Source organism: Netta rufina, assembly GCF_964035555.1.
Source record: "Netta rufina genome assembly, chromosome: 25".
Classification (NCBI taxonomy): Eukaryota; Metazoa; Chordata; class Aves; order Anseriformes; family Anatidae; genus Netta; species Netta rufina.
The window spans coordinates 7,194,880-7,218,227 of NC_140149.1; the positions used below are offsets into that span (position 1 = coordinate 7,194,880).

A 23,348-nucleotide genomic window follows, 5' to 3' on the forward strand; every position below is an offset into this window, starting at 1 on the left:
CGCGGGCGGCGGGGCCATGGCGGCTCCCGCGGGCTCGCTGGTGGCTGCCGTGCTGGCGACCTCGGGCCGCCTGGACAAGGAGGGGCTGGGCACCCGCATCGGCCGCCTCGCCCGCCGTGTGGAGGAGCTCAAGGCGCGGGCAGGGCCGATGGGGGGCCGGGGGTGGGCGGAGGGGGTCGGGGGGGAGGAATTTGGGGGGGTTTGGGGGAGGCGGGAAGGGCCGGGGGGGGGCGGGAGGGAGGAATTGGGGGGCCCGGGAGGGGCTGAGGGGGGCCGGGGGTAGCTGAGGGGGAGGAATTGGGGTCTCGGGGGAGGAATTGGTGGTCTCGGGTGGGATATTGGGGGTCCCGATGGGGAAATTTGGGGTCCCGGGGGGAGGATTTGGGGTTCCCGGGGGAAAAATTGGGGATCCCGGCGGGGGGATTGGGGTTCCCCTGGGGGATTTGGGGGTCCCGGGGGGGGCCGTGAGAAGCCGTGAGGGAGGAATTGGGGTCTCGGGACGGGGAATTGAGGGGCTCGGGGGGCACCGTGAGGGGCCTTGGGGAGGACCTGGGTGCCCCGGGGGGAGGACTTGGAGGTCCCAGGGGAGGTCATGAGGGGCTGGGGGACAAATTGGGGGTCCTCGGGGGGAGGACTTGGGGGTCCTGGGGGTCTCTGACCGTGACTTTGCCCCCCGTGCCCCCGCAGGGAGAGGTGTGCTCCGCCATCACCAGCAAGTACAGCGAGTTCCTGCCCAGCGCGCGCAGTGCCGAGGAGCTGGTGGCGCAGGTGGACAGGCTGTCAGGGAGCATCGAGCTGCTCAGGGCCGGCATCGAGGAGCAGGTGGGACCCGCAGGGCAGCCCCTGGCTGCTGGCAGCTTCCTCAGGTCCCACTGCACATCTGTGGGCCTTCAGCTGCTGTGTGCGGGGGGACAGGGGTGGAGGACACGGGCCTGAAGGCTCTGGATGGCCTCACGCCTAAAAAATGATGGCACGGGTGTACGTCCCATCTGGGGTGTGACTGAGAGTAATTAAGGGGTTGTTGGTCGTAGTTTGCGTGTTGTGCACTTGGAAAAGTGTGTCGCACGTCTCCAGAGGAGAGAGAAGGATCCGCCTGGTTGCATCGCGGTAGGGTGTGATGCAGTGACAGATGGGCTGAGTGTTGGTCTCACGGGGATTTGGGGCAGAGAGGGCACTGAATGTGCACCACCCAAAGCCTGGCACATGGCCGTGCACGTTCACACAGCCATGAAGGAGAGTGTGAGCAGGCCCTGCAGGCCGGATCCTCTGCTTTTGTGCTTCTTTGATCGACTGCAACATGACTTGAAGGAGTGGTATGTGGTGTTCTTCACAGAAAAGCATGATGTGTTAATAATGCAATGAAAACCAATCTAATGTAAATTAAAAGTAATAAACAGCAGCAGTTAAACACACACACACACAAAATCATGTTAACTAAACCAGGTTAAAATAAAAAAAGTTTAGATATGTTATTAGATATATTAACTGAGATAGCTTTTTACTCACATTCAAGTGATTTTGCATTTAAAATGGCTATGTTAAAAGCACACTCAACTCCTTTTGATAGCTTTTTGATACTAAGTTGCCTTCCAGTGCCTTGACAAAACCTGTAATGTAATAAAAACATAAACCAGTATGGAAGAGTTTCCAGTAGGGAAATTTTAAGTATCTTTCTAGCAGGGAGTAAAATGGAATGCCATAGAAATCGAAGACAGAGTCATTATCAAATGCCAGAGCAGATAAGTTGTTAACACTGAGTCTTCCGTCTTCCTCACCAAATTGCTCTATTAGCAGAAATACTCTATATCTCATTGTTGTCACTTTTAAGAGAAATCTATTAGTGTTTGGCTGCTGTCTGATGAAAAATTTCCTATTTTAGGTTCAACGAGACCTAAATGTTGCTGTTGCTGAATTTACTGAATTGAAGCAACAGCTGGAGCGAGACACACTGGTTTTGAGTATTCTGAAAAAGCTACAAGAGGTGAGGAAGGGATGTGCATGTTAAAATCATTAAGTGGTGGTTGCTGCTCAGTTTGTGGCTTTATTCGGGGCTTCTCCTTTGAATAAATAACTATAATTTGTGTGTCTACTTGTGTTGTTTAAAATCATGTAACAGCAGATGTGCTGTTACATACGATCCTATTTGGTTGTTGCAGTTTGATACAGCTATGAAAGAGTACAACACTGCATTGCTGGAGAAGAAGTATGTTGTAGCAGCTCAACAACTAGAAAAGGTAATGACTTCTTAAGCGTGTGGCAAAATTATTGATAAATACTTTCAATAAATGTGACAAGATCCTTTTCAGTAACAGGGGCAACAGTTACCCATGTTTTTTGTTTGACCTTTAACGCCAGGCACGAAGCAGCCTGAAAATGCTGGAGTCCCGTAAAGGCTTTGAGCTGAAGATCCTGAAGGCACTGGGCACAGAGCTGACGGTGCAGACACAAAATATGCTCTATCATCTAGGAGAAGAATGGCAGAAATTGGCTGTGTGGAAGCTTCCTCCTTCAAAAGGTGCTCACAGTTCTAGTTTGGTGCACTATTTTTGCCTCGCTATTTGAAATAATCCTGGTTTCAAGCACCTACAGGATATGAAATAGAATAATATTGTTGAATTAAGGTTGGTTTAAGGAGAGATTTCCAGAATTTTTGTTCCGACTGTATATATTCTCCTGCTAGGGTAGTTTTAAGAATACTTTATCTTCTCTGGTAGGTTTTTGGCTGCTACTTTTGTTGCAGCTGCTCTAGAATTTGTATGTTGGTGTCTTCATTAAAACACAAACTTTTCCTTTGATCAGATTTGACTTACAATGGGGACAAGGGGGGTGATTGTCTCTAAATATCAATGTCATGACATTTCATTCAACTGAAATAAGAATTCTGCAGATTTGCCCTGTACTGAAACACAAGGTATTTGTTACTCTCTTCTGATGCTCTTTTATAGGAACTTTATTTTGTGGAAATGGGGAGAGGTAGCACATCATTTTAGTTACCAGCTGAGGAATGCAGTAGGTTCTCAGACCTGCTGTATCTCAGACCACATTCTAATAGGTGTTTCTTCCTTTTCCCTAGAAAGTAGCAGCCTGGAGTCAGCGATGCATTCAGAATTGCACTTATGCACACTGCCATCAAAAGAGGAGGAGATTGCTGGCCCGCCTGTTGCTTCTGTGCTGCAGGCATTTGCTGTCCTTGGAGAACTGCGCACCAAGCTTAAAATTTTTGGTAAGACAGACCTTGGATCCACACAGCTGTTGCAGCCCTAGTGGATATGAGTTTAGGCTTGTTTTAGGATGGATATTGAGATCCAGTTCACTTCAGTCGTACACTGGGAGACGTCTTTGTCTGTTGCCTTGTGTTTCCCACTGAGCGTGAGGTGAATCCTCTGGTTTTTACAATACGAAACTGCCAAGAATTATTTATCTTTTCCTGTCAGGTTATTTTCGTATACTGTTTTGATCTGTGGCTTTGTGGTTTCATGGTCTGATTAAAGGGCTTAAAGGGCTTTTCCAGTTAAAGCTTCCTTATCTACAAAGACCAAGACTGTGGGTTTTAGTCAACTTCTGGGCTTTTCCGTTCTCAGGTGTTGGCAAGAAGTAATCAGGAAGCATGGCAGATGCTAGGACAGGATTCCATGCTTCTGGCTTTTTAATTTTTCATTTTACATTAAATATACAGATCTTTGTTAGGCCTCCATATGTGTTTTACAAGAGTCAAGTGGTCTGTAGTGAAACCAAACCCAACGTTCCACCTCATGAATATTCTCTGATACCGCTAGTCTAGACAGTGGTTCTTGCACATCACTTGAAGAATCTCTGCATCCAAAATACTATCAGTTGGGCCTCTCAGGAACAAACTCCTGCTGTAGGAAAACTTCTTTTATTTTTTTAATATTTTAGGCCAGTTGTTGCTGAAATACATCCTCAAGCCGCTGATTTCATACCCATCTCTTCAGCCATTCACAGAAGAACTGTCAGATGTGGTCATCCTACGTTTTAAGTGTGAGAAGCCTGACTTGGATCATTTCTCTCCTGTGGAGGTTTTTGACAAGATCAAGTTCGTTCTTGAAGTTCTTCACAAATACTTGCTGAGTAGGTAGTCCCTCTCTTTGGAATTACTGGGAAAGTGGGCTCAGTTGAACCATAAATTCAGTTGTCTTTTGATTGGGATGGAGGTTGTTCCACAGTCACAGCACATGGTTTAGATATGAAGAACATCTCCTTTATAAAATTATGGAACAGCAGAAAGATGCCTTTTTGACAGGAAGGACTGAATGAAATGGTGGAGGGTCATATCCAGGAAGCAGGGATATTAAAATCCGTTTCTGTTCTCTTGAATTCAGATGTGCCAGTTGAACAGCGTGTGGAAGACAAAAAGGAATGCAGAGTGACACTGGCAGAACTGCTGGGTGATATGATATGGGAAGAGCTATCAGACTGCCTCATTCAGAACTGCCTAGTGAATTCAATCCCAACCAATAATAGCAAACTAGAGCAGTATATAGAGGTAGGCATCAAATGCTTCTGAATTTATATAGTGGAAATGCCGCATGACCAGCTTCAACAGAAAGCTGTCGTTTGCTAATCTAGAACTGTGCGTTTATCTCAGGTAAACCGTGCCTTGTTTTTCCTGTTCTATTAATGGTGCAAGGTCTCTGATCCAAGGACCTCAGGCCATATTTAACTAAGACCTGGAGGTTCTCGGGTGTGTGGCATAAGGCTCTTGTGTGAGCTTCTGTAAGAGGCTGAAGTGGTCTTGCACATGCTGATTTGGGATCTCTGGATTCCTGTGAATGAACTGCTGTGTTTGCATTTTTTTTCTCTGTCTAGTGATCACAGCAGTTTCTTGTGTAGGCTACTTTTTTAAAAACTATCTAATAGAGTAATATCTTTGCTGCTAGTGAAGAACGCCAAAAGATACTTATCCTGGAGAGGCACCTGTTTGAAACAGCAGTGATCATAGGGCAAACCCCCCCAGTCCCTTTGCCCTAAGTAGCCCAGTGTAATGAAATGTAATCGGCTTGCTCCTCCGATTTTTGAATTAGGTTGCCAGCAAAGTCAGGAAACAAACTTGCAGCTAAAAGACTGGATTATTGTACAATCATGGCCTCCAACTGAGCCAGCTTCTTCCAAAAGATTGCTGTAGAACTGTGAGATAGTTCCCTCTAAAACTTAGTTTCATCTTTTGCTTTCAACTGAGTGGGGGAGTTTATACCCAGCTTTAATTTTGCTCTTTGATTTTAGGAGATTATAACTGGCAATTCACAAGTATCAATGTAGAATGTGTCTTCCTTCCTCAGGTGATTAAATCCACAGAGGAATTTGAAAAAGCCCTGAAGAACATGCAGTTTTTGAAAGGAGACATGACCGATTTACTGAAATACGCTCGTAACGTCAATTCCCACTTTGCCAATAAGAAATGTCAGGATGTGATTGTGGCAGCCAGAAACTTGATGACCTCAGAAATACACAATACTGTAAAGGTGCCTGTTGTTACAATATCTTGTTTTCCTAGGTGGAAAAATAGTGTAGCAGGTCAAGAAGGCTTGTCTAGGACAGTTGAGGTTCTTTTTTTTTTTTTTTTTTTTTTTTTTTTGTAGAGCGCTGACTACTTGTGATTATTTGGTGATTTTGGCAAACAACAGTTTTGAAGTCACCTTTAATAGTGCTCAAGTGGGTTATTTCACTACCAAGATGTTACTTAACATGTTTGAAGCTTACTTTTGTAGGCCTTTCTGGCGAGTGTCATAAGCGTAAGAAAATTTAGAGGATCACTTACAGACCTTGCTTCTAGGCATGAAGCACTGTATAGATTGCTTCATGGTCTGCCGTATAGTTCATAAGCCATGGGACCTCCAAGGGTCTAGGGGAATTCTGCAGCTTTGTATTTATCTTGAGTCTTAAATCAAGATTTTGTAGTCACAGAATCACAGAACTGTAGGGGTTGGAATGGACCTCAAAAGATCATCAGGTCCAACCCCCCTGCCAAAGCAGGTTCCTCAGAGCAGGCTGCCCAGGCAGGCATCCAGACAGGCCTTGAATATCTCCAGAGAACGAGACTCCACAGCCTCCCTAGGCAGCCTGTTCCGATGCTTCGTCACCCTCACCATGAAGAAGTTCTTTCGCATGTCAGTGCAGAACTTCCTGTGCTCTAACTTGCAGCCATTGCCCCTTGTCCTATCCCAACAAACCACTGAAAAGAGGGTGGCTAAATCCTTCTGTCCCCCACCCCTCAGATATTTATAAAAGATATTTATAAAAGAGTCTTGCACAGACTCTTTTCTGTGGGCTCCAAATAACATTCTATCTTTCTCTCGTTTTCCCTTAGATCACACCTGATTCGTGCGTAGCCCTACCAAAGCTTCCTGATCCTGGGTCAGGAGATCACTTAAACATGCAAAAAACATCTGAACAACTTCCTAAGGAGATGGTGAATTTGGAGAATGAGACCAGACTGAGCCAGTACACGTTCTCTTTGCCCACATGCCGCATCAGTTCATCGGTGGAGAAACTGATGGAACTGGCTTATCAGACACTGTTGGAGGCTACAGGCAGCACAGATCAGTGGTAAGAATTATATATCAGCGGGTAACCCCTGGGAGTCAGATATTTATTGCCTTTGGCAACTCTAAGCATCTGTTAATAGAGTAAAAGAAATATAAAAGAGCTGAAGATACTTAAAAATGAGAATGAATCATTAGTTACACTGTGTTTTGGCTGGAGGCTGCTCCCTGGATTTGTGAGGGAGACTGGTACAGCAGGAACAGCTGTCGGGTATGTTCCCTGCAATACTCTTGTTAAGCAGTCTTTGAGGCTTATGTTCTGAGGGAACATTCAGGTAGGTTTTGCCATATTGTAGCTACTGCAGTGGTGAAAACGTGATGAATCCCTAGGGTGCACAGGGCAGCTCATGGCTTCAGTCTTTTAGTTGGAAAACACTACTCTGTGTTCATTTTTATATTTTATCATGTGTTTCAAATATTTAGAAAGATAAAAAACTTTTGTTCCATCCAAACGATAAGTTATGGCACCTATTCTAAGGAGAGTTCTTGCTTTCTTTTTTCATGGGCTGGATGAAAGCAAAAAACTCAAGCTCTGCATCTGGCAGGGCTCTTCCAAGAAAACAAGTAAACATTCTGAGAACCTACATAAAGTCGGTTTTAAAAACCGGAGACCACAACCCTGAAGAGGGAGAGTTTCCTAGGTACTGAATGCCTTTCACTGTACCGTGGCAGAAGGAGGGCTGACTAGTTATGCATACCTACTGGGAGAAAGGACACTGTTCCCTTTGTTTGCAGGGTTTCATGATCTCTGTTCTGACATGTGGCCTGAAGTTCATCTCTTCCGTGCTGAACTTACAAGGTCATCACAGCTTTTGAGAGAAGCCTTTGTGAATTTTCCACGATGCTGCTTTTATTGACATTGCTGTAATTGATCTTGACAATTTGTCCCTTGTTTAGTAAGAAAAGCGTGCTTCACTACTAATAAAACCTTTTTTAAGAAAGCCTTGAGAGTCGCTTGGCAGATGAGACATTAATTCCACAGGCAATCTAACACGAACCTTATTTTCTTTGTAGCTGTATACAGCTCTTCTACTCCGTGCGGAACATATTCCAGCTGTTTTATGATGTAGTACCAACATACCACAGGTAAGTGTATGTTTGTGCATTACTTAGGGCCTGTTTGGAGACAGAGCAGTGCTATTGGAATAGCCCCACTTGTTCCCTGTTTGTCCACCACTGCCAAAGATGACTAAGAGCTTCTTCTAGTGGGTACAAGCTGGTGCTCCTAATGCATTATTAAATTGTACCTGCTGCAGAATATTTGCCTGAGAGTTTCTGAGTTGGCAGTCTTATGACCAAAGAGATAGTTTTTAGCATTTCTTTGACGTGAATGGAATTGGTTTTGTGCCTTACAGCCCTTGTGTACATCAGAACACAGGAAACACGAGCTGAAGTTACATCTCTAGAACGTAACTGAGTTTTGTAAGCTGTCTTATCCATCCATTAACTAACGTAATAGTAATGGTTAGGTAACTAGAATAGAGTCCTTGCCCTTGTCCTTGACAGGGGTTAGCCTTTATGATTGTTCTTGATGCTCTTCCTGTAATAAACAGCACCAGTGAAGACTTAAAGTATACAATTGTGTATACTTTAAAAGTGTTTATACTTTTTAAAAGTATACAAGAACACTGAGGTATTACCAACAAGGACTTCTCTGTTTTCCTCAGTGTTACGCTGTAATCAAGAATCTTCCTGTTTGAAAGTTGTTAGAAATGATGTGAGTACAACACACAGTTGGAATGCCAAGGTTTCATTTCACTAGCCATAGAACTTCTTTCCTGAATGTAAGCTCTTGTGTGGCTGTGGCAGGAGGTGAAGTACTTCTATTCCAACTGATGGCTGTATCAAGCATTCCTTTCAGTTATTTACATGCAACATCAACAACAGATGGGCTGTTTAGGGTATATATGACAGTTTTCTAACAGGGTCAGGTCTAAATACATACATTTCTTCTTCTTCCTTCTTCATGTGACAGAGAGAACCTTCAGAAACTCCCCCAACTAGCAGCTATTCATCACAACAACTGCATGTACATTGCTCACCACTTGCTCACCATGGGACACCAGTTCCAATACCGCCTGACGAACATCATGTGTGACGGAGCGGCTACTTTTGTAGATCTGGTACCTGGTTTTAGGAGACTTGGTAATTTTACCTTTTAGTATTCTATGGAGAGAAATTCTGAGATGGATAAGCTTGTACCAGTTTAACGTGAGCCTGTCATCTATACTTAATTCTGCTACTCAGCTCTTTTTCAAAAGTGCTGTAGCAATCCAAGCTGTGCAAAAGCTTATTAAGTATGTGACAGCTCAGTTAAATTGGCCCAAAATAATAAGTTTAAATTGACCCAAAATAATGTTTCTTATTCAGCGCTTACAGTCTCTTAAGTTGGCATAGGCAGAGCAAATTTAATAATTGCTTACTTGCTTCTCTCTGCTTGTTTTTGCTTCTAAAGGAATGGAGTGTTTTCTGGCCCAGATGCGAGTGCAGAAAGGAGAAATCCTGGAGAGGCTGTCAAGTGCCAGGAATTTTTCTAATATGGATGATGAGGAAAATTACTCTGCAGCAAACAAAGCAATAAGGCAGGTAAGTAAGGCAAACAAAGTCAAATATGCTGTTGTCTGTAGATGTTGTCCTTAGAAAGGTACAGTATGTAATATTAGTACTGAGAACTGCGCACTGTTTCAGCAGAGTAAAATTTTGCAAAAGATGAATTTTCTGGCATGCTTTTTTCCCCCCTGGGCTGTGTCTCATTTTGTAGAACGCTGAGTTCAAGTCCGCATGCTCCAAGATGACATAGTTTCTTACTCTTGAACTTTTGTTTATAGTGTGTATCTAAGGTGTTTCATTTTTCAAGGAAAACATCTGTGAGCCACAATGCAAACTGAAATTGTGGCACTTTTTCCAGGAGTGTCTGCTTTATGTGGTAGCAGGATGAAATCATGGCCTTCTACTTTAAAACTTTTCTGTCCATTCGCGCTCACCTTATCGTTTTGTGCTTCTCTTAATGTTCTCCTTGATAACATGTTGGTAATGTATAGCTGTTGTCTTCCAGGTATTGCATCAGTTGAAAAGACTGGGGAAAGTTTGGCAAGATGTCCTTCCAGTGAACGTATACTGCAAGGCCATGGGGACCTTACTGAACACAGCGCTCTCAGAGATTGTCACTAGGATTGCTGCCCTAGAGGTAACTGCACGAGATGGGCCTGCCAGGCGTAGGGGTGGTGCTAACAGCTAGCATGTGTGACCTGTAGAAATTCTTTCTAAATTGAAGTTTCAGGGGAGCCAGTTGTAGTCAAAATTTTGAAGAGCCCCCACACTGTGAATTGTGTAGCCTCTTCTCCTTTAATAGCTAGGACACTTGCTTATGCCATGCCTGCCAAAAAGCTTTGCTTTCATCATTGTGCTGGCGTTACCTGAGCGCTTTCCTTATGAACTGCTCCAGACCTTCCTCATAACCCCTCTGCCTCACAGTGAAATCCTTGTTATTGCACCAGGATGCGCAGTTCAGAAGCAGAATCCTTGTTCTGAGGCAACTGCAGAGAACTTGATGAAATAGCTATTTGTGAAATAAGTTACATTAGCTCAAGAATGTTAAATGCAATCCAAACCACTGCTTTTCATCTTCAGACACAGAGCCCCATTTAAAAAAAAAAAAATAATTCATGTAGTACTTGGCACTCCAAAGACACATCTAACTGCTCTTTTTGTTAATGTTTTTTCAATTCTAGGATATCTCTGCAGAAGATGCAGATAGGTTGTACTCCCTCTGTAGGATCATGGTAGAGGAAGGACCCCAAGTTTTCACCCCACTCCCTGAAGAGGACAAAAATAAGAAATATCAAGAGGAAGTTCCAGTGTACGTGAAGAAATGGATGACGTTCAAAGAGCTGATGATCATCTTGCAAGCTAACCTCCAAGAAATAGTGGATCAGTGAGTGTCTTCGTTTTCAGTTAGTACTTCACCTGCTAACCAGGGAGCTGGGAAGTGGTCTGACAGCAGGGCACTGCATTCAGGAGAGCCTTTTCAGGTGAAACACAATCACTTTTAATAGGGATCAAATAGCTGCTCCTAGTGCCATTATTTGTCTGTGTGTTTATAGTCCATTTCACTGGTCATATATTCAGCTGTCTTCTGCAGGTGATAAAGCAGTGGTAAAAAAAAAAAATGTGCCCCGGGAGAGCCAACCAGAGAGCAATTATACATCCCCTCTTGACTTTTCTAAATTCAGAAGTACTTAACAGTAAGCAGCCAGGCATTTTGCCCCCTGCTTTTGATGTTAGCTGTGCCTTGCAACTGCAGCTATCATTCCATGTAATTGGTCTTCAGTTTTTAGAGACTGTTTCTTAGGTCTTTTAACTTGCAAGGGGTATTCATCTGAATTATACATGAGGATTTGCATTATTACTCCTATTACTTTAGTTGTCATGAGTTGTCAGAAGCTAGATGTTTCTTCCTCACACTTGTTTCACATGTCCGTCTGAATGACAAGGAGCCATGCTGTCCTCTAAACTGCAAAGTTTGTAGTAAGTGCAAGAAACACCTTAAAACCTGTAGCTTTTTATGCCTAATTTATTAATTCTGGACTCAAGTTGCATGCAGCTAGTAGGCTGCTAACTAGATTTGTTTTGGATTGAGATTTACTACTGTAGCAAACCTGTAAATGCTCTATGCTTCTAATTTATTTGAACCATTCATCACAGGAGTGGGAGAATTGCAATGGATTGTTGTGAATGCTCTAAGGCTTGTTTTAACCTGAAGTTTCCATGCAGTTTTGTTAAATGAAGATATTTCTTCCTTGTAGATGGGCAGATGGGAAGGGGCCTCTTGCCGCTGAATTCTCTCCAGCTGAAGTGAAGAGTCTGATACGAGCCTTGTTCCAGAACACAGAAAGAAGGGCAGCAGCACTGGCCAAAATCAAGTAACTGTTTGCTGCTACATGTTGCATCTTCTGATAAGGCAAGAATGAACTGAGAATCTTTATTTTTTGGATTCCATCCTTCTTGTACTGGACTACAAAAAGCTTGGCATTAGGTGTGTGCTTCCTGGAGGCTTGACTAAGGGAGGAGAAAAAATTGCTAGCTCACTTGGCAGGGCAGAGGGGATGGTTCTGTGAGTCTGAGAACAGGAAACCAAAGGTGGGTAACACATGGGCACTAACTGCAGCTGCTTTATCTGCCACACACATGGAGTTTGGGCTTGAAAATTCAAGCTCTTGCCCTGCTCCCTGGAGGTGTTATGCCTGGATTGTAGTTGTGCTTTACAAGCTGGTGTGTATACAGTCCTGGTGAAGAAGAGATGCTTTTTGTGATATTTGCTAAATTCTATCATCTTGGATTTCATCTTCCTGTAAGCCCAGCACAGGCAAATAAATCTAGTTCTTTATCTGAACTCCTTGTGAGACTGAGCACTGCTGGCAGGTGGGCCTCTCAGGCAAGGTGCTGTACAGTGTCATCTCAAGCTTGCTTGCTTCAGGGTCTTGTAGAGGGATTGTTCTTTCTCACTTGTGAATCTTACCTATGCAGTTTTACATCAGGGGACGTGTCCCCCCTTTGTGTCTTACCTCTTCTGTCCCTGCAAATTACATACAAAACCCACAAGCAGTGGTAGCTTTTGGTGTCCTTCTAAGAATGCTGAAGTGCCAAATTCTGCTCTTACCCACCTGTTTTGTTCATGTTTCCCTGAACAACACACCTCAAAAGAGTGAAAATTTTATGGGGGGGAGAGGAAACCGTGCTCCAAGTGAAATGTTTACTGAGTCGGAGGGTTTTGCACATGTGGCAACATTCCTCATGGATTTATTTCTCTTGGGACATATCTTAAAATTGAATTCAAAGTTTTCAATCTGACTTTGCCAGCCACGAAAGCCCGTTCAGCTCCTATTTTTAGCTTTTGATTTGTGTATGAATTAAGTAGGTCTGGCATCTATTGTCTTTTTGATAGTAACTCTACTGTACTTTAAGAACTATATAAATGCTAGTAAATACAAGGGAAGTAAAGGGAATTAAGTGTGCACTTAGAACATTATCTTCTAAGTTACAAAAAGCTGTTTGGGACTTCAAAAAATGCACATTTATTTTACTTGGAAACCTTTTCAATTGCATTTGTTGAAATGTAGCCCAGGTCCCAAGATGTGCCCCTTGCTGCACAGAGTATTTCCTGCTATGTAGTGGTTTGTAAGCACATCATGACCTGCTTACAAAAGTTTTAATCGTAGAGCTAAATGTTTTAATTTTACCTGTCCTTGCATCCTTTTTATTTGGACATCTGTCTGGCTCCTCTGTGCATTCCTGAGCATTTTGGGGGATACCAAAATTACAGCTGGCTTTTACATTGCACCCGAATCACAGCAGAACCTCATGGCTGGTCCGTGTGCTGGATCAGCCAGGCACAGCCAGATCTAGGGCCAAGGAGACTCCTTGTTGTGGGCCTTAATTAGTAGAAGCCTGGATAATTAGTAGAAGCCTGGGGAGGGGACAGATGCAGTCAAGTTCCCATTTACACTAAGTCCAGCCTCTGAGAATGCAAAAACAAAGGCCTCCGTTGATCCCAAATCTGTCACTCTAGCTTTTCCTTTTTTTTTTTTTCCCCCTTTCACTACTTTAAGTAATTCATTTGAGGGTTGACAGTGTTCCCACAACGCTTGCATCTCTTGGGAGCCCTTGCCCTTTTATAAATGGGAAACCAAAAAATTGGTATTTTGAGAAACACCACTTCTCTCATGTGGATTATTCACAGAAATGTAATATGCTATTTTCTTTAATAAACTATTTATACTGGCCCTGTTTTCTGGTGTTGTGTGTGGGGGTTCTCATATGGTTACAGTAACAGAGTATGAAGCTGGGCCTTCAGAACAGGCAAAATGTTGTTCTGTGATGTCTCTCCTTCGCTTCTAGTAGATCTAATAATAAGAAAATTAAAAGGGAAAAATAAATAATTGGTACTATGCTGTGGGGTAGGAGGTTAGCCCAGAGATCATGCAGCAAGGGTGAGCGTGGGGTAGTAACAGGTAAAAACAGGATGCTAGCACCTGGATTTTTCTATGCAACATGCCTGGCTGCAGGTCAGGCTGAACACACACCTTCACCTGCCCCACGCTTACCTCCGTGGTGCGATAAATCCACGGCAGAAGCTGAGCCACGTTGGTGTACACCCCGGGGTGGTTGGGCTCAGCACAGCCCTGGCCCCAGCTCACTACGCCTACCAAGCGCCACGTGAGATCGTCCTGGCAAACCAGGGGGCCCCCGCTGTCCCCCTGCAAGAGAGCAAGGACTGGAACATAGCAGGGACCTAACACTTACTGCTCATTTCTCCTCTGTCTGTGCACACCCCCTGCTCTGATGCTCCCTCCCATTACCTGGCACGCATCTATCTTCCCCTGCGGGTAACCGGCACACAGCATCCTGGCCGTGAGCTCTCCTTCGTACATGCACGAGCTGTTGCACCTCCTGGTGCTAATTAGGGGAACGAGCGCTTCCTTCAGAGTCTCCGTTAGCTGTGCTGGGGAGGGAAGAAGCCAAGAGGGAAATGAGATCTCCAGGAAGGGGAGAGCAGGGCAATGGAGCTGAAGGGTCAGGAGGAAGATGGGGTCTTATGGGATTAATGGGGGGGTTGAAGGGAAGGGTGCAGGACCTGGTGCAGCATGGAAAGGGCTGGACCTCAGGGGGGAGCAGGGAAAGCTGCAGGTCAGCACAGAGGGGCAGGGACAAGCTGGGGGCTTACCCTGGTCTGGTCTGGTGTAGCCCCAGCCTGAGACCCAGCAGGGGGTGCCCGGGAAGAGGTCCCGGTGGGAGGGTGGCAGACACACGGCGCGGATGGCATCTGGTGGGAAGGGGACACGGTGAGCCCCGGGACGGCACCGGGCCGTGCAGAGCAGGCACAGCCAGGGCTGTGGAGCTGCCAGCACGCAGAACTCAGCCTGCAGAGCTGCTCAGCCCCACAAATGGAGCTGAAACACCCTTGGAGCAGGCCTCTGGAGGTCTCAGCTCCTACAGCCTCCTTCCCCAGCACAGCTGGGAGCAGGGCACTGCTGGGCACGCTGCATCCAGGTGCCCGGAGAGGCTGGGGACCCTGGTAAGCAGCTTCTCCCAAAGGGCAGGGTCAGAGCAGACCCATTTCCAGCCCTCTCTTCATTGCAGGTCCAGACAAACTGCAGCTGGGGGAAGGCCACAAGAGCAGCTTACCAGAGAAATTCAGGGGGACGCGGAGCTTCATCAGAGCAATGTCATAGTCGAGGCTGCTGCCGTTATAGAGCGGGTGGGAAATAACCTTCTCCACCGGTACCCCAGCCTCCTGCTCAATGGAGCCACGGGCAACACCGGCACCCACCAGCCAGCCGGAGCCGTGCAGCCGCCTGAAACTGAGCACACGGCTACCTGAGCACCACAGCCCCCAGCTCGCACCCCAGGGCTCCCCGCATGGGCACCCAGAGCCCCCCTACCTGTGCAGGCAGTGTGCTGCGGTCAGGATCCAGCGGGGCGCCAGCACCGAGCCCCCGCAGCGGTGCTGGGAGCCGTGGCGCACGCTCACCTGCCAGGGCCAGCGCCCGGGGGCTGCGTCCGTGCCCCCGACCACCCGCAGGGCCCCGGGGCGCAGCCCACAGTCTGCAAGGTGGCCGTGAGGGACGGGATGGGGCTGGCGGAGGGGCAGGGGGGAGAGGGAGGCACCGACCTGAGCACTGCAGAGCCACGATGCGTCCCGACTCGCAGCTGTTCCTGCACAGGGTGAACCTTTGAGAAAACTGCAGGGTGCTCAGGGAGATGCAGCAGTCCCCAACAGGGCTGCTGCTTGTTGGGCAAAACCAGCACAGTTTTCTGCCCATCTTAAGCCTGAAAAGGTCTTTTTGTGCCTCCAGCAAAGCCTGCCGTAGCCCGGGCCTGCCCGTACCTGACCTCCCACAGGTCTTCCAGTCTGCCTTCGTGGCCAGGTCTGACCTGGATGAACTCCTGGGTGTCTTTCACCTTGACATCCGTCAGGTTCACTCCCTTCTGGTGGGTCATCCTGCACGAGCAACCACAACCATCCCAGGAACCATCCCAGGAACCATCCCAGGAACCATCCCAGGAACCATCCCAGGAGTGGTTCCTGTCCCGGCACCCTCCCTGCCCCATGGCCAGGAAGGTGCCCAGGTGGCTGCAGCCACCTCCTGGGGTTCCCCCCGGCCGCCCCAGCCCCGCTCAGTGCCCCGACCCCCGTCCCTGCCCACCGGAGCGCCCCGAGGTGCCGGCAGAGCTGGGTGCCCAGCCTCAGCCCCCAGTGTTCGTGGCAGGCCAGCAGCCAGCCGGGACGGCCTCGCACCCGCGCTTCCAGCAGCGAGCTGTCCGCGTTGATCCTGAAAGACACTGAGGGCAATGCCACAGGATTTACAGAGTGAAACAGTTGCAGCACACAGCCAAAACGAGCTCCTGGTTCAGCAGGACAGATTCATTATTAAAGAGCATCTTTTCTGCTCTCGCTGAGCCTGCCAGGGGTAGGGGGGAGTTAAAAACCTCTGCCAGGAGCCCCGCGGACCACGGGCTCATCCTCTTCACCCTCACCACACTCCGGGGTCACGCCTGGCTCCTGCAGCAGGGCAAAGCCCTGGGCTGGCTGTGGGATTTTGAGGTGCCTCGCTTCAGGAAGGAGAGAGGAGGGCAGGGGTGAGACCGCAGGGCCGGGCAGCCCCCGGCCGGGGCACTGGGCAGCCGGGCAGCACCGTCCCCGCGCAGGCACTGACCCAGCAGCGAAGCCCCCGCCGCCAGCCCCGCCAGCAGCACCACAGCCCCCAGCAGCAGCAGCAGCCTCCGGATGGTGCAGAGACTTCTGAAAGACGCCTCAGCAGAGCCTTTAGGAAACAAAGGGAGAGGACAGACACCGTCTCCTCCATCCCTCGTGGCACCACCAAGCCCCTGGAGAGGTTCTCAGGGCACTGGGGCCTGATTTTTGGGGCCCTCCAAACCCTTTGGCCTGAAGTGCCACCAGGGGATGAGCTAAGGCCACGCATTCTGCAGAAGGTCAGGACCTGGGGGCTCCCCCTTGCTCCCCAAGCCCGTAATTTTCTCACCGTGTCCCGGGGACGCCCCTGTCCTTGCTTCCCTCAGCTCTGCTGTCAGGCTCTCCTGGCTCTGTGCGGTGTCCCCGATGCCAGGCAGGTTTTGGGGACAGCTTTCAGCCTCAGCCGGCCCCTACGGAGTGGAGCAGGGTGCAGGTCAGGGGCAGGCTCCTGGAAGGGAACAGCTCCATTTGAGGCAGGGGGGCCGCGAGGAAGCGCCGCTCACCATTCCCATAGCACAGCGCCTCCGCCAAGCTGCTGGGCTTTCCCTCGGCACAAACCCAGCTCCCGGCCCCTTGTCCCTGGCTCCCCACCGCCTCCCTCCCCAGCTCCGTCTGAGCAACCCCAGCAGCTGCTGGGCTGCCCCAGCCCCACCTTCCACCTGCTGTCCCTCCCCTCCCTTCCTCGCTCACCTGCACACAACTGAAGAGCAGCAACAAGATCTGAGCTCGAGCAGGGGGCTACAGGCGGTGGGCACCGAGGCAGGAGCCCCTAACAGCTACCTTTATTAGAGGAGACCTTGGAGAGCAAATCGTTTTGAGCTGGGAAAAAAAAAAAAGAGAAAAGACACAGGCAGGTGCTCTGTATCAGCCCCGCATCTCGCACCAGGTGCAGCTCTGTTGCTGCAGGCTGCCTTACCCCGGTGGAGCCCCCCTCGCCCAGCAGGGCTGCAGGGAGACTGCAGGGCAGCAGCCCCAGGCAGTGAGCTGTGTGCTCGGCCCCTCGGCAGCTCCTGGGGTCCCGCAAAGAGCCACAGCACCCACACCCTGCCCGGCCTCGTCCCTCCTCGTGCTGCCCCTCCAGCTGGCTGCTCCCCTCAGAGCTAGCACTGCTCCCATCTCCAGGTAAGTCATTTAAACCCCACCATCTCCTGCAGGAGAGGGGAGACCGAGCAGCAGTTTCAGCCTGCCTGAAAACCAGAAGGCAGCCGAGGCAGCCCGGGAGAGCGGTGTCACGAAAACAAGCAAACAAAAGCCCTCTTCTTGTTTACACGCTTCTCCAGCCCAGAAGACACAGCTGACGGCTTCTTACTCAAAAGATCGATGAATTTTTAATGCCATTTACTCGAGGGAACTCCCATGGATATCCCCTGACAGCCCCGTCCTGCGGGTTGGGGCTGAGGCTTGGTGGGGGCACCAGGCGGCCCCTTCCAGCCGCTGCCACAGAGCCAAAGGGCAGAGCTCAGGACCTCACAGGGCCCCCAAATCAGCCCTGCCTCCTTCCCAGGAGCTGCTGGGCTGTCCCTGGTGGCTCCGGAGCATCGCAGTGCTCCGAGGACTGTAGATGGTGCTGGAGGACCGGGGAGCCCGCTGGGAGCACTGAGGAGCACCCAGGAGCTGCTGAGCCCCCTGTGCTGGGGGTGCTGCAGGAGCAGCTCCATCACCCCGCTCTGGGCACCCCATAACACCTTCCCTGCACGCTCCAAAAGGGAAGAAGCTCGAGGCAGAGGGTGAGAACCAGCTCCAAAACCCTGCCTCAGGAGCAGGTACGGAAGCTAAGGCCCAGCCCAGCCCGTGCTGCCTCGCTGCTCTGAGTCAGCCGGCTTTTCCGCACTTAGAGCTCATTAAAAGAGGCTCAATATTGCTATCAGTTCTGCCTACCTGCAATAAGTGACTGAAACGAGTGAGCTTTCAAGATTAAACGCCGGCACACGCGTGTGAAGGCAGGGAGGAGAAGCTACAGCTTTATCTCCTGATTCCCACCGTCCTGCCCAGGCTCTTTAGAGGCATAAAATAAAAAAATAAAATAAAATAATAATAATTTAAAAAAGCAGCCCCCAGCTGCGGGTGCTTGGTGTTGCTTTGAGGGAAGCTGGCAAAATCCTGGGGTTGCCTCCACCCCGGCCAGGGCTGGGTCCTGAGCTCCCCAGGGCTCTCTGGGGCGAGCAAACAAGGCAACGTGGCCACCAGCTCAGAGCATCGCCTTGCCTGAGCCCCTTGTTGGATCATTTCCTTCCTTAGCTCATTCCTTCTCTGCCTCCCTCAAGTCCCCTCTCTCATAAAAGTGCTTCTCAGTGAGATAAGGCAGCTGCTGGAAGCCCATAATGAGAGAAATGGCCGAAAGCACCAGCCTAAAACCTACCTAATCCTGGTAGCAGCCTGCCAAATCTCATCAGGGATAATGAATCCTGGATGCTCTGATTGTGGCTTCCCAGCAGTGATGCTGCGGTCAAAAAAATAAATAAAATTTAAAACCAACAGTAGCCCCCCCAACACCCTTCCTTCCCCCACGAGTTTTCTGACCCTTTTTCACCTCCTTTTCCCCCTGCCCTCCTATTACCATCTTTAGGGGGGGTTATCAGCAGGATCACTGAGCACCTGAGGGGGTTCAGCACCCTTGCAGGTGGGGGCAGCACCTCAGCAAGGGCAGCTTTGTGCACAGCACCTCCAGGCTGAGCTCTGCCACCAGCTTCAACAAGGGAGCTGGCAGCGTACTTCACCTGTCCGCAGGTCTCTGCAGGGCGGGTAAAGCAGCTGGCCCTACACTGCCTGTTGCAGTCGGGGCAGAGCTTAATCTCTGGCTTGCAAAACGTTGCCCTTGTGTCACCGTAAGAAGTAAGACCTGCCGGAGCACATCTGACTAAATCATTCATCTCGCCCTGCGTCTCGTCTCCAGGAGAGGCCAATATCCCGAACCTCATAACGGGAAATTATTCAGTAAGACTCCTTTTAACCCCAGGCAGCAGGGTGTAGTGACACGAGGGAAGATAGTTTATATCTTGTATGCGCTTACCCTGTCTAATGGAAGCACACATCTCTCCATATTTCATATAAATGTCCAGTCCTATTTGGACATTTCCTCAGAATAAAAAGTTGTTCCTCTAAACTTGACAGGTTGTCACTGCATTGTTCATTGCAATGATTTATTCCACGTCCTCTGTTGTCGGAGTGCTCATCCCAAAAGACGGTGAATAAAGTCCTGTGTAAGATAATTTGTTAAGGCTGACACCAGCAGGGAAAGGCTGGAGCACAGGCAGAGAGCAGACGATGCTCCCGGAGCTGCTGGTTCCTGCTCTGGACCCCCCCTGCCCTCCAGTCCTGGCTCTGAAACCTGGCTTTGGAGGCTGAAGAAGAAGGGGCATCACAGCCTCCCCAGACACCAGGCTGGGAAGATGCAGCTTTCAGGCTGTGCAGCGTGCCTGATCTCACCCCTGGACGCTGGAGACGAGATATTTTGGGGAGGCTGCCCCATGCTGTGCCACTGAGCCCCCCGGCCCCCCTGTGCCAGCCATGCTGTCACCAGGACACGTCCCTGGTGCCAGGGCAGCCCCAGGCATTGCTCCTGCCTGCGAGCCTTCTCCCCGGGGCGATGGGCTGCTGGTGACTGCAGAGCTGGGGGAAGGCAATTTCAGGAAAATGAGTTTCTCTGTAGAAGGAATTGAAGGGAGAAACTTCCATAATAACCTGCTGGGATCATTTATTTAAAGAGCAGCTGGCACCGCATGAAGCTAACGGAGACAGCTCGGAGGCAGCTCTGTGCTGCACCTTCCTGGCGCTGGGGCTGGGGCAGGAGCCGTGCCTGCCCTGCCAGTGCCAAAAACGGGGGCTCCTTCCCGATCCCGGCAGTCACCAGAGAAGGGACGACAACCCTCAGGGACCGTGAGTGCCCGGCCACCCACCCGCACCCCAGGGAACGTGGCTGGGCCCTGGATCCTCATCCATCACCCCCTAAATGCAGAATTTACAGATGCCAGGGCTGAGATGGTTTCATTAGCTGTGTCATGTTCTGGTGCAAACACAGCCCGAGGGATTTCTTCTCAGAGAAGAATCAAAGTAGAATAATCGTTAAGGAGAAATTAATATTATGGTCATTCTTCTCCATCTCCAACCACTTCCTACGGTCGCTTTGCAGCCTGGCCCTGCCCTTACGTGGTGCTGGCGACCCACAGAGATCCAGGAGGGGACAAAATGAATTTAAGAGCAGAGTGAAATATGTCAACCTCTGTGTTTGTGTGCAGGAATCCTCAGAACTCTCACTCTCGATGCCTTGTGCTCCTTTTGGAGCCGCAGGGAGCACACCTTGCTGCCTCCCGCGGCCCTGCAGAGCAGGAGGGAGCTCGTGGGGCAGCAGCTCCGGCAGGAGGCAGGCACCAGGGGAAGGAGGTGGAGTGCAAGGCGGGCAGGATCAGCAGCAGTGCCTGGGATTTGTGGCTGGCCACAGTGCCATGCCGTGACACCGACCAGCCTGAGCTGCAGCGGGGAAAAATGCGAATAAATCTCACATCGTGCCCTGTGGAGGTTTGCAGAGGAAGAAACCCAGATGTGTGACAGTTCCCTACAGGGCAGCTATGTAAGAGCCATCCAGAACACTTTGGCAGGGTTGAAGTTGGGCTAATAAACCCTTCTGTAAGATGGCACTAAGCGCCACCAGGGAGCAGGACAGCAGAGTGCAGTTGGACACAAGCTATTATTCCATCAGAGGACAGCTAAATAGGCAGCTGTACTTATCTGGATCCTAAAAGCATCCTTGAACATACAGCCTGCAGGTACTAGGAGTGCATTTACATCATCATTATTATTTTTTTCCCTGTGCATGCCGTAATGCAGGCACTTGGGATGCTGCAGGCCCATGCAGGTCCGGCTCGGTGTGCCTTTCACCAGGATTAGCTGCAGACAGCCTTCCCTCTAAGTGCTTTTCGGAGTGTGACACTGCACAGGTTACTGGCACTGACAGGAGGCAAGGCTTACAATAGATTGCCTCTTGGGCTGCAGACAGGTCTGGCCTAGGGACAGAAATACAGACCTGGGAGTGGAAAAATGTTCCCAAAGCACCTTGCTCGTGTCCTCGTCAACCCAGCACCATCTTCCAGACGTGCTCGACTGAAAAGCACCTTCTGCATGTCCACGTGGAGCCCTGCCTCATCTCTGCTCATCAACATCTCCTCCTAATGCCTTTATCAAATAACATCTTTAAATGGTTGGATTGCTGGCTCCCAGGGCTCCTGTTAGCAAGCTGCTGCTGAGCCTGGGAGTTGTGCAGGTCCTGAACGTGCTGGATTTCATCTCACAGGCGCTTCGTACTGGAGTGCCCTTGCAGCACAGCTTTTTTCCTTTAGGAGTTTTTCCTCCCTCTTCAGTTCGTTCTCCTTCTAAGTGCATTTATAGCCTGCAATCATTTTCCTCTCAGCCTTCATTTCGCCCAGCCAAACAAGCTCAGCTTCGTGGAGCCCGTTCCCCCCTCCCCTTCCTGGCTGAATTCACCGTTTTTGATATGAATGACCCATTATGCCAATGAGGTTTCAAGCCTATTAACATCTTCTCGTTCTCCTGGGACCACCTTCCTTGATGCAACTTTTCACAGCCCACTGCGCTTCTATTCTTACCCGCTGAGAGCCCCTCACTTACTGCAAACGTTACCATTACTCACTGCATACATGAGCTTCTCTTTTCTCCACACAAAATCATCTCCCAGATTTGATCAGGAATTGTAAATAGCTTAATTTCCTTCTGAAGCTCAATTGCTCGGGGAAGGGAGGGAGCATTTATTACTCATTTAAAATGTCTCTCCTGGCTCTGCTTTCCCTGCTGTTGCTCCAGTGGTGGCAGAGATGCCCTTCACAAACTAGGAGGGCAGTAATCTGATAAATCATATCCCTGGTCTCTGACACCATTTGTTAAATCTGCTCTGAAAGCCCTCCTTTTGGGTCAGATTTGTTCAGTGCAATTACACAACTGCTAATTGCATTGCATCAGAGTCCAGCCCATGCCTGTGGGCAGAGGGTTGTTCCCACACCGAGACCACCGTCGACTGCCCAGCAGCAGAGGCAGATCCTGCACACGTTTCCTTCTGCGTTTGCTCAGTGTAGTTTTGCTGAAGGCTTTTTCTTGGTACCAAGAGCGTGTTGACTTTTGTCATTACAAAAGTGAAAGCTCGACAGCCTTCAACTTTCCTGCAAGGAGATGCTCCAGCCCCATGCACAAGGTGCCGTTTGCAGCAAGGCCACCCCAGGGAGCTGTGGGAGCAGGAGCAGCACCAAGAGCACCCTGTGAATCATGAATCAGAGCTGCTGGAAGTGAGGCAGGGCGAGGGGAAGGATGCCTGCAGTGAGCACTGCCCGCACACGCTGCTTGTTCCTGCAGCCCCAGGGTGCTGGGGGACCTGGCTCAGAGCAAGCAGCCCTGCTCACACCACCACTTACATGTTTTTGAAAGCAGACAGCTATATCCCCGTCTCCGCAGCCTACACGCTGCCCAGCAGGGATCTCTGCAGCCTCAGCAAGCTCAGCAGCAAGGACAGCATCCGCCTGCCCTGCGGAGCCCCCAGCCTTCTGGCAGCGCTTCCACCCCATTAGCTTCTCCTCTCCCCAGGGAACACAGAGGAGCAGAGGGCAGTGAGATCTCCATCAGCTGTGGGAGGCTGCAGTCACAGCAGATGCTTTCCGCAAGCCCCTGGCCCTGCCCTTGCCTTCTCCCCCCCCCGCAGCATCTGCAAGGGTGGTGGGCGCTTGCAGCAGCACCCACAGGACACAGCTTTAGCTGCAGCCACCCGGGCTGCTCCGTGCTCTGCTCCCTGCAGTCTGTGACAAAAGAGCAGAATTTGCCCATTCTGGCTCTTTCTGAAGGCCTGAGGAGAGGAGTGTGAGGTTTGCAGATCCCTGCCTGCGTGCTTCCCTGGGGATCCACCTTTGGCAGGGCTTTGGGTCCGTAAGGTCTAAAATCTCCTCGCAATCAATGTCCTGCCAGAACGTTATCCTTCTGCAAAGATGGATAGCTCTTTCAGTTCTCATTAGAGCCTGCTAAAAACCCAATAAAATTAA

General features: G+C 49.6%; 1 protein-coding gene across 1 annotated transcript; it reads left to right on the forward strand.

Moving 5' to 3' along the window:
• Window positions 1-13,342, forward strand: ZW10 (zw10 kinetochore protein). Its single transcript, XM_084301492.1, has 16 exons — window positions 1-133; window positions 688-822; window positions 1,880-1,981; window positions 2,157-2,234; window positions 2,356-2,515; window positions 3,074-3,223; window positions 3,898-4,089; window positions 4,341-4,504; window positions 5,298-5,480; window positions 6,326-6,564; window positions 7,575-7,646; window positions 8,536-8,705; window positions 9,016-9,146; window positions 9,616-9,747; window positions 10,292-10,494; window positions 11,366-13,342. The coding sequence occupies exons 1-16, from the start codon at window positions 17-19 to the stop codon at window positions 11,484-11,486; spliced, it is 2,349 nt and encodes a 782-aa protein (XP_084157618.1). The 5' UTR covers window positions 1-16; the 3' UTR covers window positions 11,487-13,342.
• Window positions 13,343-23,348: the final 10,006 nt, after the last annotated feature.